Source organism: Rhagoletis pomonella, unplaced genomic scaffold (assembly GCF_013731165.1).
Source record: "Rhagoletis pomonella isolate Grant_MI unplaced genomic scaffold, Rhpom_1.0 Rhpom_scaffold_00003, whole genome shotgun sequence".
In the NCBI taxonomy this organism is placed as follows: Eukaryota; Metazoa; Arthropoda; class Insecta; order Diptera; family Tephritidae; genus Rhagoletis; species Rhagoletis pomonella.
This window is the reverse complement of record NW_023458557.1, coordinates 90490520-90504388: the sequence shown is the minus strand read 5'-3', so window position 1 is coordinate 90504388 and position 13869 is coordinate 90490520. Positions and strand designations below refer to the sequence as shown.

Genomic DNA, 13869 nt, shown 5'->3' with positions numbered 1-13869 from the left:
TTAAAATTTCTAGACAAAATCGTGGTATTAATATAATGGTGTAGAACGGAATTTTTTTTATAGATTTCGAACTTGGCTACAATTCGGCTTACCAAAATTTTAGTCGCTTATAGTGTTTTCCGTTAAAATAAGCAAAGAGAAAATGGATACACTATACGCGATATCGGAAAAAAAGAAAACAAATACTCGATATATCGATACTGGGGCATCGATACATTTGCAGCTCTAGCGTTGATTTCCTTCTGTTGACTCTCTGCTTCATTTGAAAGGTCAATGCCACTTACCCATAAATTTTTGATTTCCAAGGAAAAGATATCAATAAATATATTATGTACATATGTATCTACTGTAGAGGAAGAAATAAATCTCTTCACTCATTCTCTCATTCTTTCCACCCCGGGAGCTATTGAACCACCCCACGTAGTAGTCACTGAATTCCATCACTATCTATTATTTTTTATTTATTTTGATTTTAGCTGCAGTTATATTCCTAGGGTATTTTTGCTGCCTAACAGACATGGGGAGTAGCTCATTCCAATACAATGCATATATCGGCTTCTGTGCCACAACATTCCTCTCCAGTTCACATGCACTTCCCTGTGCTTTGCCATTTCTCACCGATTGCCAAGTCTTGATTATAAGTACAAACCATTTACCGCTCAAGTAGTATAAAACTTCTATATAACTTATTATACTAAAGCCGTAAAATAGCGATAAAATGCCACCAAAGCGATCTATAGTAAAAGAACAACAATGAAATTATTTATACATACATACTTGTGTCAATATTTAAAAAAAAAAAAAAAAAACTTACTCAACATTACAACCCAGTCGCTTATCAAATCTTTTTGTGTCGATTGCGCATACCGATTTTTAAAGTATAATTTAATCAGCGCCAATGGTCTATTGCTATTGAGACCTTCTCTGCAAATAATTGAACAAAAGAAAAAGTGCAAAAACTTATCCATAATATCCATAAATTATGCTACTCACAGCAAGCCGTGGGTGTAGGTCGTCGTGGCAGTTGCTTCACGCAACGTTGATGGATTAGGGTAAATTGTATAGAAAACACCATTGCATGTTGGCAAACAAAAGAGGCATTTGCCAAATCCAGCTGACAGCAGGACATAGTCGAAGTATGACCATCGATAGAATTCGCGTATCCAATTTGTGAGACAAGGTAGTTGCAATAAACTACAGGCAGTTGCGTTTATGAGGGCTGGCTCGAGAAATGGACTGACGCACCCACAATATTGTTGCATACTTTGCATGCGACAAATGTGTAGACATTCATCAACTGAGTAGTAGGTTCTGAAATGGCAAAAGAACGATCAAACATTTGCATAAATACTAGTACTGGAATAAAGTCCATTTTATGTTAGACTGCTTTGTTAATGCCCAATTTGTACACATTGATGATGTACTATTTATGGGGGTATCATATAAATAAATATTCTACACACAGCTTTTGTTGAGTACTGCTGAAGTGGCAGTCCTTTGTTGGAAACAAAACTGAGTCGTTGAGTCGTTGCGGGTATCAAAGACTAGATATGCAAGGGAACGATAACGGCGATGCTAGTATATTCATCCAGCTGCTAGGTATAGGTATTTGATTAATAAAGGAGGGAAAGTAGAACGGTTCTCTCATGTGACTTTCGCAACAACTTTCGCACTAAGGCACATTTTCACATTGTGAGGTAAATTCCAAATTTAGATTTTTCTACAGCTTTCTTTTTCCATAATTCTTATTACACATATGATAAGTAAGTACATCCAAAACGAGGTGGACCCTAGAAATCTATCGACCTACCAACACACCTACTCTAAAGACTCAACAAAACACTTAAACAAAACGTCACTGTTAATGAAAAAGTTTCAGTCTTCAAGTACCAGCCTAATTGCATCGATTGTCGTCGGACTTGTCGGCCAATAATATAGCGTCAACAACTGCCGCTAGGTCACAGTCTGCCCGGACGGATTGACTACATAATCCCGGATCTGCACTTTGAGATGAATTTCGGAGACGCTATGGAGGTCGAAGGCAAGCGTGATTGCATGAGGAGTGCTAACTCGATGAATGTTAATATAGATGGGTGGAATATGATAGACAAGGGCGTAATAAATCTCACAAGCTGCCGTACCATTGAAGCATTTTCCAGGCAAACATATTTGGCAGTCGGCTGGTGAATTTCTATATGGACACACAGGCTGCCATAAAGGCGCTACTATTGTACAGCACTTCCTCAAGAAGTGTGGCTGCGTGCGGGGCAGGTTGAGATACATATGCTACATCCTGGTACATATGTATGTAGATTCGTACTGGGTTCTGGGGCAGTCGCCGCCGTCACGGGCAATGAGGAGGCCGACAGGATTGGAAACTACGCTGATTATGGAAGTGCCTATTTCCATCTAAGCAATTAAACGAAAGCTCGACCTATCTATGATTCGAAAGGGGCACAAGGTGTTGGTCAAAACACAGAGTTGCAAAGTGTCTAAGATTAGTGCAGATCATATGATGGCAAACTCACGAACGTACTGCTATTCCTTAAGAGGGAGGACGCTAGCTAGGCTACTAGTAATTGTCCTAACGCAACCATCTCTGTTGGTATCGCATGCCTTTAAACTGGCTCTGACCAATGATAAGATCTGTTGGAGATGCGGAACGACAGAAGAGGCAGTGGAACATATCCTCTGTGAGTGTGCTGCCCTTAGCAGACCGCGGATTGGTCTCTTAGGAGCAGACTTTTTTCCTTATATGGAAGCCGCCGCAAAAAACAGGAAACAATAAAGTGTTCCAGTTTCCCAGGAGGACTGCGATTTTCTTCTACATTACTTCTAGTACTCAGTGATTGGCTGATAAATGTGGTCGTAGTTAACGGTCCTTGCAGAAGCGGCTAGCCAGCTTAGCCTAACCTATCCTAAACAAGAAATATCCCTAGGAGATTTCTTCAATACCGTTGTATCTCTGCTATGAATAAGCCTTTCAGTACACATGTATGTAAAGTAGAAGTTCTTGGCGTTCAAGAAATATATTAAGCAAATGTTAGCCACAAAATATGCAAATAACAAAAGCATACTCCAGGTACAGGGTTCTCTTTCCACTATTATGGAATGCTTCAATTAATATGCCATTACTACGCTTACAAGGCACAGATAATCAAGACATAGCCTGCCCGGTTGAACTGGCCCCAACTGTCGGGAATAAACACTCTAGAGCTCTGGACGCACCGGAATGAACAACAATACTGCTAAGGCTGCTATAGGGTGACATCTTGTCTAGAAAACAGATATCATTTTTGACAGCGAAATTCTGAAGAAAATCTGAGCTTAAATCGAGGTTGGTATACTGGAGCCACAGTTTGGTGGCTGTACTTAGACAATTCTTTTCTTCTTCTTGATTGGCGCTGTAGCCGCCGAAGACATTTTGGACGAGTCCAATAAAGTACGATAGTTATTTCTCTTTTAAGCCAACTGATGCTAATTGCAAAATGCCAAGTGGAGTAAAGTTCTTCTCGACCTGGGGGGAGATTCTGTAACCAATTAGCGACAATTTTCGAATCGCTATCGCACTTTTTGATGCAAAAACATTTATATCATGCGTCAAAAAGTGCGATAGCGATCCGAAAATTGTCTCTAACTGGTTACAGTATCTCGCTCCTGGTTTTCATTAGCTGAGGAGGCTTTTCTCATCTTCTGCTACCAGAATCGGGATCCAGAGCCGCTGTATTTAAATCTGCCGTAATATGTTACATCGTACACATCTTCCGTATAATCTTCACTCGATTTCTCTAAGGCCCACCCCTCATGAAATGCTGCTATTGTAAATGCTTTTGCGCCATACACCAGCACCAGATTTCTGTACGACGAGAGAGGACTTTACTTCTCAATTGCTTACTCAATCCAAAGAGCATTTGTTGGCAAGGCAAATTCTCCGCTGGGTTGGTTGGCTGATATCGCGGCATAAAGGCAATACTTTTTCGTGGTCTCGAACTTGGCTTTGAAATTAACAAATAGATGGTCTGTGACGATTTTATTCTCGCGGGTTTTTGCCAACACTTGCGCATGGTGAGTACCTGGTCTATTGTATATTTTACAGATCGAGAGTCAAACGGATAAGGCCTAATCAGTTTTTTTTAAGGTGGGATTCAGTCTTTCACATATTTAATACGCTCGACCAGACCTTATATCCGAAGTCATACATCGTTACAAGGCAGATCCCGCGGTAGTTAGCGCCTACTATGGCGGGGTCACTTTTTTTCTAGATTGGGCAGAGCTCACTTAAATTCCAGTCATCGAGCATGCGTTCATCAGACCATATTCTACGTATGTAAGAGTTGATGCATGCCCCTTATCAAAAAGCTCAGCTGGCAGACCATTAGCTTCAGGCGGTGGCGCCGTCATCGATTGGTGGTTCGAATTCATATTATCTACTATTTTCAGTGCTGTTACCATTCAAAGGGGGCGAGAAATGTGGTTCGACTCTTCGCAAATGTCGGGGAGAGCAGGTCGAAGAGTCAAGTGGGGAATATGTTGGCCGACTGCTGTGCAGTTTTTGAGCATTGTTGGACGCACATTTTCACTACAGGTTTTTGGTACAAAAACTGAAAGTTAACTGTCGAATTAGAGTTAACCCCCTACAGTGAAAACGGCAATTAGGTGTAAAATAAATGAGGTTATGAATCAAAGTCACAAATTTGTCCGCTTGGTCAGCAAATTAGTTTTTGCTATAAGCCTATTTTTTAGGACGACTTTTTTTTATATACATATATTTTAAGAGTAAGTAATGGAGGCTAATACTACAACTTCTGCTATTCGTTCGCAATGCGACCAAGAAGGTGTAAAGCTCTCGAAAGTCTAGAAAGGACTGGATATAAGCATTTGTCTTTTTGTTGGAAAATAAGCCATCTGGTCACTCCGAACTAAATAAGGAAATGGTGCTTGTTCTGCGACTAAATATCACTACGAGTAAGCGTAGTATTTATTAAGCATAGTTGTAAAGTTTTTATTCGTTCAAAGGATGGGTAAGCAGCCCGAAGAGTTAGCATCTAGTAAAAAAGTGCATGTCCCACTCGGGTTTCGAGTGTTACAAGTATCTAGGCTCGTTAGAGTCGAGATGGCATCCCTAGTGGAAGTTTTTTGGAGGCGTATTAGTGTTTTTCTACAGTGATCCCACCAGCTAGTTATTTTGGTTCTTCACAACTTTTTCCAATGCTTTCTTATGTGACGTCCGAGCAAGTTTATACGCGGATTACCTATGGCAGCATTTGTCCCCTTGTTTTCTGAACTATAATCACAAAACAAACCAGTTTTTATTATCTTTAAAGTGATTTCAGTTTATCTATGCACTTTCAGACTAAAAATAATTTATGAATCATTTATGAACTCATCAACTCTATAAATACGTTTCACAACTAACCTGTTCAGCATACGTCGTCCTTCGTCTTTAAAATAACACTTCCTAACACTCGGTCGAAAGCTGCGTATGTGATTGTTGCTATCGTAGAAGGTGGGCTGTACTGGAATATGCATTAATTGTCTGTGATTCACCAAAATGTCTCCCATTGAGTTCGTCATTACTTTGGGATAATCGTCCTGTGGAAACAAATAAAGCTTAGCAGAAAAAGCAGGGGTTAGACCCAGATTAGTACGTAGTATAAGAAACAACTTGTCTATATGAGCAAACCACACGAGAAGTTAGATTTTTCGACTAGTGCATTATCTTGAGTTTCGCATAAAATACAAGATTCCATCACGAAATTGTATTTACATGAAAACTTAAAAAATATATGTATACTAAAAAAAAGTCAAAATGATAACTCGTGCTTATGTACTCGTAGTTGTGTATGTAAGGTGGGGCGTATGCGTACACGTTTACACGCATGCTATAACTTAAAAGTTATATTATTTAAATGTGATTAAATATTGGCGTGGAATATTTTTCTACAGTATTCTTCAAGAATATACTATATAAATATATGTATAATTTCTTCATGTATGTATATAAAAATCTTAGAATCAATTTCGAGTGTGCCAATATAAAAATTGAAATTTCAAGTGCGCTAATAAAAATTGGAAAATTGGAATTTCGGTTTTGCAAATCATCGTGATCTTATAACACTGGTCTACAAATTTCAACTTTTTTTCTGCGAATAAGACGGGACCTGGTGTTTCTGAACGGATTTTTCGTGCTGAACACGAATCCGGGGTCAAAAATGTCCCATCACGTCACGTTTTCGAGAAAAAAGGGGTTGAAACCCCTAAAAACAGCGTTTTTGGCCATTTTCGAAAAATTATAGAGCTGAACCCTGACGTGGTACAAATTTTGCATATATCAGAAATTAAAGGCTAAACCGTGCCCTTTCGAATGAGCCCTATGCCGAATTGATCGCGTGCACCCTTAAAGCAGGGGGTGTATTTGTGTTTAGCCTTTAATTTCTGACATATACAAAGTTTGTAGCACGTCAGGGTTCAGCTCTACAATTTTTCAAAAATGGCCAAAAACGCTGTTTTTAGGGGTTTCAACCCCTTTTTTCTCGAAAACGTGACGTGATGGGAAGTTTTGGACCCCAGATTCGTGTTCAGCACGAAAAATCCGTTCGGAAACACCAGGTCCCGTCTTATTCGCAAAACCCTTGTAGACCAGTGTAATCAACGTAATTTTTTTCCTTTTGGCGGCACACTAGTTTTATTACTCTAGATTGGTTCGTTTAGGTTAGAACATTTTCATCATTTAATGTTCATTTTATAAAGTATCTTAAACTTTTAAAATAAAAAAATAAAATTCGTTCAATTTCAAAAATTACAAAATAGCTGCAAGCAGTGATGAAATAAATAAATGCAAGAATGCTTTAGCGTTTTTATCTGGCGAGAGAAGGGAGTGACACTAACAAAAACCACTCGTGAGTTTTGCTCATACATATTTATGTACACCTATATGAATACCCGAAAGTTTACCTGAAATGCGTAGCTTGAGAATTCGGTAAATGTAAAATCACTTCTATTATCTTGCAATACAAACTGTACAGAATTCAAAATATCATTAGTTTTAAATATCACATTCTCCAACGTGTTGGGAGCCCGTCTGCTGCAAAGTAGATCGACAATTTTCGAAAAAAATGTTTATTTATAAAATTCCACCCTTCACTCTCTTACACATTGTTGCGATAATACTCGCGACGATAGTTGAATAGACAGCATGCGCCTACCGATGTTGTACGTTTCTCAAAGTATTGTGTTACATTAATTATTTCCCCGAATACCATGCCGCGTGTAATGACATCTTTACAGTCTGGTGATAAGTTGTAGATGATTTCTTGGGTAGGATATTCACTTCCATTGTACATACTCGTGAGTATTCTGTGTAGTTGACGGATTCGGTGATCGTCTTCTGAGTATGCGACGTTGGGGTATAGAAAGAAGCCGGTGAGCAGCGATAGATGCTGGACCATTTCTTCGACATTTTTTGCGAGCAGTCCTGGCTGAAGAGCCTCTTGGGCTGCATAGCTGCGAGTATGATTTGGTGAAAGTGTGAACAAAGTGAAAAAATACGTACTTACATATAATACTAGTACGTTAAAGTTTATAATTTTTATGAAAATAGTTATAACCAAAAAATTCAACACTCATTCCTATCTACGGTACATTTGACTTGATTTTAAGAGAACAACTCCACGACCAGCTTTTTAGGCGTTCCGCGCTTTTCAGGCTTTCAGCTATACAATTCAGCTATTGCTGAAAGCCGGAAAAGCGCGGATCGCCTGAAAAGGTTGTTTTGGAGTTGTACTCTAAGAGTTTCGAAAATTTAAGTTGGATCGAACGGTGGAACGGGTATGTAATCTTTGTAGCGATAGCTGAAAAATATACAGACGGTGGTCGTATTTCCGTTTATGGTACGAGGAAACATATCCGGGGGAGATGCAGTTAATATTGGGAATCGGTCGGGCTAATGGAAGGAATCTATCTGTCTTCCCCTACAGGCTTAGTCCAATTAAATTTCAGGGATAGGAGTGCTTGTAGGTGTGCGCCTTACAATGGAGGGAGTGTTCCGATTTCTACCAAGGAATTTAAACCGATGCGCTCTGAGGAACAGTCTCAAAGGACGCTGTCTCAAAGAAACAGTGACCACCTTATATAGAGGCAACGAAAACTTCTACTCGGCGAGTGAATTGTGATGAACTAAGCTTCACACAGATATACTTTCTTAAGAGACCCCTCTTGGAGTTGATATTACTTAAGACCTGGGTAGCATCTCGTCTTCAACCTAAATGTTCTCAAACTGAGATGGTAGAACGCCGACCGCATTAAAACCAAGTGTGACTTCAATGTGTTTGTTAATTGCTGAGGAAAGCAATTTCCAACGGACTAACACTGTTCGCGGTTATTTCCCAGAAAGACTATAGCTTTCAACTAGGAAGTTTGCAGCTCGATATCGTTTCTCAATTACGAACCAGAGTCAGTACAATTTGACCAAAGTTATGGGGAACAAGGAAAACGCTGCGAAGGGCAAAACTAAACTCGAACTGGGCGAAAACTACAAACACGTGCCAGCATAGCCCGCGAGTCCGCGGCCAGCTCGTACAACGACCACACTACGCACAAGGTGTGGAAAAGTGGACTTAAATTAATACGTGCGAATATGTCTACATTAAGAATAACCTCCTTAACTCCTTCTTCTTATTATTCGTTTCCTTTAATCCCAAGCAGGACATAGAGCATTTACCACGCCTGGGCACCATCAGGTTCTGTTTATGCAACAGTTGCAACAGGACGGATCAAGGGAGATTCTGAATCTTAACTCATGAATACCATGCGTACAGTGGCTTTTCAGAACCCCCTCACCATTATCGAAAGCTGAGGCTTTGCAAATGTAAGGAGTTCCTCTGACCACTCTAGGTCAGAAGGATCTCTCAAATGCACAGATCGTAGTTTCTCGTTATTTAGCGCTCGCTGAGACAGAGGTGTCCCCAACAGTAAATTATTCGGTGATAACATTTCGAGAGTGAGTTTACTTGCCAAGTCAGCAGCCACGCAGTTTCCCGCAATGTCACTCTGGCGCGAAACCCAAAACGAGCCACAATAGAACATTTTTAGACAATGTTGAGAGGATAGACCTTTCTAGATCTGAGTAAGAATTTTTTACGATCTGTATTTTAAATACCCAAAATATTATACCTACAAAGCCACAGCCTATTTTTTATTTCCATAAGCAAGGGATTGAAGCTACATAAATAGTTTTCTTCTCGCTAGAACACCCCTAATGCGAGTATTTTTTCTAACGAACGTCAATATATAAGTTTTTACATAGAAACTTATGTCTAATCTCTATTAAGACCTGTAGGTGTTCGCTAGATATGCATAACTACAACCATTTGTATTTATGTATCTGCTTCATAATCCATGTATGTATGTATGCACTGTCGCACTCTGCTCATTGCTTCGTGCAACCAGCAACTTTCTAGCCTTGTGGTAATTATCACACCATACATGCGCCCTGTGGCGCTCTTACGTGCACCTATAAAATAGCACTCACCATAGGCCACAATCTTCATTTACTTTCGGCACCCACAACATGTGGCAACAACTGGTTCTAATCGCTCTACTCGGCTTAGTAGCCACTATCAATTGCGCGACCGCAGAACGCGTTCGGTACGACAACTATCATGTCTTTGAGCTACAACCGCAAACGACAGCACAGTTAGTTGCCATTCAAGCGTTGGAAGGCTCTGGTGACTCCTTACTCTTTCTGAATGCAGTACACTATTTGGACGCCAAAATTAATGTACTCGTTGCGCCACATCGCGTTGCTGATTTTTTGTCTGTACTACAGCACAATCAAATCCCCCATAGATTAGTGGATGAGAACGCGCAGAAGAGCTTAGATTTTGAAGAGCTTGTGGCAGATCCGAATCGCCGTGGTGGTGAATACACTTGGGCTGAGTATCACGAATTGGAAGACACGTATGCTTGGCTGCGAGCGTTGGCTGAAAAGTATCCTGATCAAGTAAGCGTATTCGTAGCGGGCAAATCGTATGAGGGACGTGAAATATTGGGCGTCAAGATCGCTTACGGCAGCGGCAGCGGAAGCAGTGATGATGGTGCCACAAAGCGTCGTGGCATCTTTATCGAGGGCGGCATGCATGCGCGTGAATGGATTAGTCCCGCTACTACAACTTATATTATCAATCAATTGCTTACGAGCACCAATGCGGATGTGCGAAGAACAGCCGAGAGCTTTGAGTGGTATGTGGTGCCTCATAGTAATCCCGACGGTTATGTGTATACGCACACAAACAATCGTTTGTGGCGTAAAACGCGTACGCCATACGGTAATTGCTTTGGCGCCGATCCCAATCGTAATTGGGACTTTCATTGGAATGAGGTGGGTTCGAGTAATAATCCTTGTTCGGATACCTATGCTGGGCCGAAGGCATTCTCAGAGATTGAAACACGTACGCTCGCCGAATACATAAGCAAACTGAAGGGGAAATTATTTTTGTATTTGTCATTCCATTCCTACTCACAACTTCTGCTCTTCCCCTATGGACATACTGGTGAGTTGCCGCCCAATTACAAGGACTTGAAGCGCGTATTTGATGTTACAGTCGCTGCTGTTTCGAAGCGTTACGGCACACGGTATACGGGCGGTAATGTTTATGATGCCATATATCCAGCTGCAGGTGCTAGTTTGGATTGGGCTTATGGCACGATGGAGGTGCCTTACTCCTACTGTTTTGAGCTACGTCCTTCAGGTTCCTCTTTGTGGACTGGATTTCGCTTGCCAGCCGATCAAATTGTACCCACAGGGGAGGAAATAATGGATTCCATGTTGGCGATGATCAAGGAGTCAGGTGCTTTAGCTAACTTATAAGGCTATGATTAAATTTTAATTTGTTACTATTAATGGCGTACAATCTTGGGGCTCGCTTTACAGTGGAGAGCCAACTCACATTCGACTGTTAACTACTGGTTTTGAGTACATACAAAAATTAAAGTTAGCTTCAGCTTTTGAGAGAAATCTACACTGTGAAAACAGGCCATAATTTTACGCACTTAAATAAAAGTAAATTTTTTTTTATTAAATTCTTGTGATGTTCATTAACTTATTGGAATCAAAATTCAACCAAAGAATTTTTTTGTGAAAATAATCAAATGAACCAAATGATCACGAACCTGATTTGATAGAGGCTAACGTATCTCGGATTCGCATTCAGCGAGTCGAATAACATAGGGATATATAGGTTTGGTTAAATATGCATAAACTTTTTTTTTGTAAACCTGTGTAATCTTTCTGACCTAAATCATTCAACTTACATTTCCTCATAAGTGTTTCAGAAACAGCGGGTAAAGGTCAGAGGTCTCAAAAAGTCAAAAAATAAACAGAGATGTTACAACATTTTTGTCCTAAACTAAAGCCCACGGTCATAGTCAACATCGCCGATCTCTTAACGAGATGGTTCAGATATCTCTCGTACACATTGTTTGGCTTCCTAATCCTGTAAGGCAATAAAGTATCCCTCTTCAAACATGTAAACTTTTCCACGAGTTCCGAAAGAAAATTATCCCGTGAAAGATGCCGATTGGAATCCACTTGTAAAATTACCAGTAGACTTTAGCCAGCCGCTGTGGCAGAGTGGTTATGGGTGCGTGCTACCAGGACCGGTAAAATTTTTTCTGTCAGCATTCGCCCGTCGGCAGGCATTGGCCACCCTCCGAGTGCATTGTTGCCATGAAAAGCTTATCAGAAAATCTGATTGCGGCTCGGAGACGTCAAAAAATTATTATTAGGCTGGGGTAGTTCTCTGTCGACCCAGAGTCGACTTCCCTCACATAGCGTGCCAACAGTTTAGCTTACCAAAAGATAGAGAAGACGACCAAAATGATATTGGCCATGAAGAGAAGCAGTGAACGCCTGCCATGGCGAAACTTGCGGCGGCATTCAGCTACGGCGCCCCAACTGGTATTGGTGCCGGTAGACAATTGGTGACTCTCCCCGGCGACGCTAAGTGTTGCCAGTATAGGTTGCTTTCGGCGGAAATGGTGAGAGCGCTGGAGGCGATCGGTGAATGCACGTGACTATTTGCAATGCTGAGAGTACTGGTGGCGACAGATGAAAGGTTGTCCGGTAGTTTTGGGTGATGTTGAGTCTGCTTGTGACCGTTACTGAATCGTTTGGTAACTTTCGGTAGCGGTGCATACTTTGGTGAGGGTCGCTATATGCACTCCTTCTTAGTGGCTACCTTCATCGTGGCGTCTCTCAACGTTACGTTGCCACTTCCTTCGGTATTCTGACAGCGCTACTCTCCTTTTCACCGATGATTAATTGGACTCAGAAACGGTATTTTACTTCGTTCGCACACTGCCAACGTTGGGGCTGAAATGGGTGGCGGCTCGACAAGCGTTCGATCAAAGCTGGACAGCTGCAAGAGGAGCTGGGGGTCTGGAAAAGCCGTGATCACCCCTCCTGAAGCATATATTTTCATTCATCTAAAGGCTTGCAGTGCTGTAAAATAAGTACGGCACCTAAGTACATATGTACATATGTATGTGTGCGGCGACAATCCCTTTACAACCTTTGTAGTCATCTAAAACTTTTAAAAGGTCAAGTAAGAAGCCCGACATATCTGCGAAGAGTGGTGGAATTTGTGTCAGCGTTAAATTATTTAAACGAGCGACCGCACACGCCGGAAGCGAAGTGTAGTACTCGGTGTTGTCGGCTCACTATGGCTAGCAGTCTATCCAATTTGCCACAGAGCGTGGATGAGTTCGAATCGATGTCGTTACCACGTCGATCTGGTGAAGTCGTTTGAGTAAACCGCAACGTCGTTCCGACGTGCTTTTTCTCATCGAATCGAATTCGATTCGATGTCGATGTGGTCCACATTTCGATCGTTTCAACGGTGACGGCGACGCAATGCACGTTATGTACTTTCACTTTTAGTGTATCGTTTTTGCGATCCATCGGCGAACTGTGCTTTTCATCACGGCGATTGCGCCGGCGAACGAATTGTTCACCAGAACGAGTCGGCTGTATAAGATTGTAGAAGAGGATGAGAATGGGGAGGAAATCACCGAAAACCAATGATTAGAGGCGGGGTCTCTTTTCCACTGGCAGGGAAACGCATGATAAAAGCGTTTAAGCCCCACACCACTCTGTAAGGCATTTAGGTTGCAGAATATGTATTCGAATGCTCTGCTTATCCTGGTCAGAAATGTATTGAAATACGCTCTTAAAAGCATGAAAAAATACTGGAATTTAAATTTTAAAATACCAAAATATTAAGCTACATAATGCGGAAAAATTTCCGAGGAAAGCAGCTGTAAGAATTATTATCACGTACGATGGTTGGGCAAGTCGGTTGAAATCAACACTCATTTGTACAACTTGCAAAGGTCGCATGGCAGAACACTTTTGCGACATTCACTCGCAGATGGTTGCGGATATGGCATGACTACCACCTTAGTTTCGACTATATGGAGGCAGGTGGAAAGAAGTCCTAAAAATCCGGTTGGGCCTAGAGAGGGAATAGTAAAAGTCATAAATACAAAAATTTGACATCATTTACTACGAGCATAGAATTGGATCTTTTCGCGCGACTTTGCACATATACTATATATAATTTTCGATTTTCTTCTTCCTATTGCTTAATTTCGCGAAAATAATTCTTCGAATAATAATAAAATCACCCCAGAAATTTGGGGAATTAAGAATATTTACTCCTATTCAAATTTTAAGTATGACCTTTGTTGTACTGAGAGTAGAAAGCAGGAAACAAAAAATGGCCAAATTCCATCATATTTAATGATGATAGTTTTGGGATTTGTAGACGTTATAGTTCCCCATTACCTCCATATTTTATATTTAATTATATA

The 13869-nt window shown here is 40.9% G+C and overlaps 2 protein-coding genes across 2 annotated transcripts; one reads left to right on the top strand and one right to left on the bottom strand.

The window, feature by feature from the left end:
- Positions 1-52: 52 nt before the first annotated feature.
- LOC118735749 (sodium channel protein Nach) lies at positions 53-2106 on the bottom strand. Its single transcript, XM_036465695.1, has 3 exons — positions 994-2106; positions 815-924; positions 53-734 (listed from the first exon to the last, which is right to left on the bottom strand). Exons 1-3 carry the CDS (start codon positions 1269-1271, stop codon positions 451-453), a joined length of 672 nt encoding a protein of 223 aa, XP_036321588.1. The 5' UTR covers positions 1272-2106; the 3' UTR covers positions 53-450.
- Positions 2107-9568: 7462 nt separating this feature from the next.
- Positions 9569-10936, top strand: LOC118735745 (zinc carboxypeptidase A 1-like). Its single transcript, XM_036465689.1, has one exon. It carries the CDS (start codon positions 9569-9571, stop codon positions 10865-10867), a length of 1299 nt encoding a protein of 432 aa, XP_036321582.1. The 3' UTR covers positions 10868-10936.
- Positions 10937-13869: the final 2933 nt, after the last annotated feature.

What these genes read in the sequence shown, in the direction of transcription:
- LOC118735745 (XM_036465689.1), top strand. Translation starts at nt 9,569, where the DNA reads ATGTGGCAACAACTGGTTCTAATCGCTCTACTCGGCTTAGTAGCCACT.
- LOC118735749 (XM_036465695.1), bottom strand. Translation starts at nt 1,271, where the DNA reads ATGCAAAGTATGCAACAATATTGTGGGTGCGTCAGTCCATTTCTCGAG. An exon ending in ACCTACACCCACGGCTTGCT is followed by an intron (nt 925 to 993) that starts GTGAGTAGCATA and finishes AATTATTTGCAG; the next exon opens with AGAAGGTCTCAATAGCAATA. An exon ending in CGACTGGGTTGTAATGTTGA is followed by an intron (nt 735 to 814) that starts GTAAGTTTTTTT and finishes CTTTTACTATAG; the next exon opens with ATCGCTTTGGTGGCATTTTA.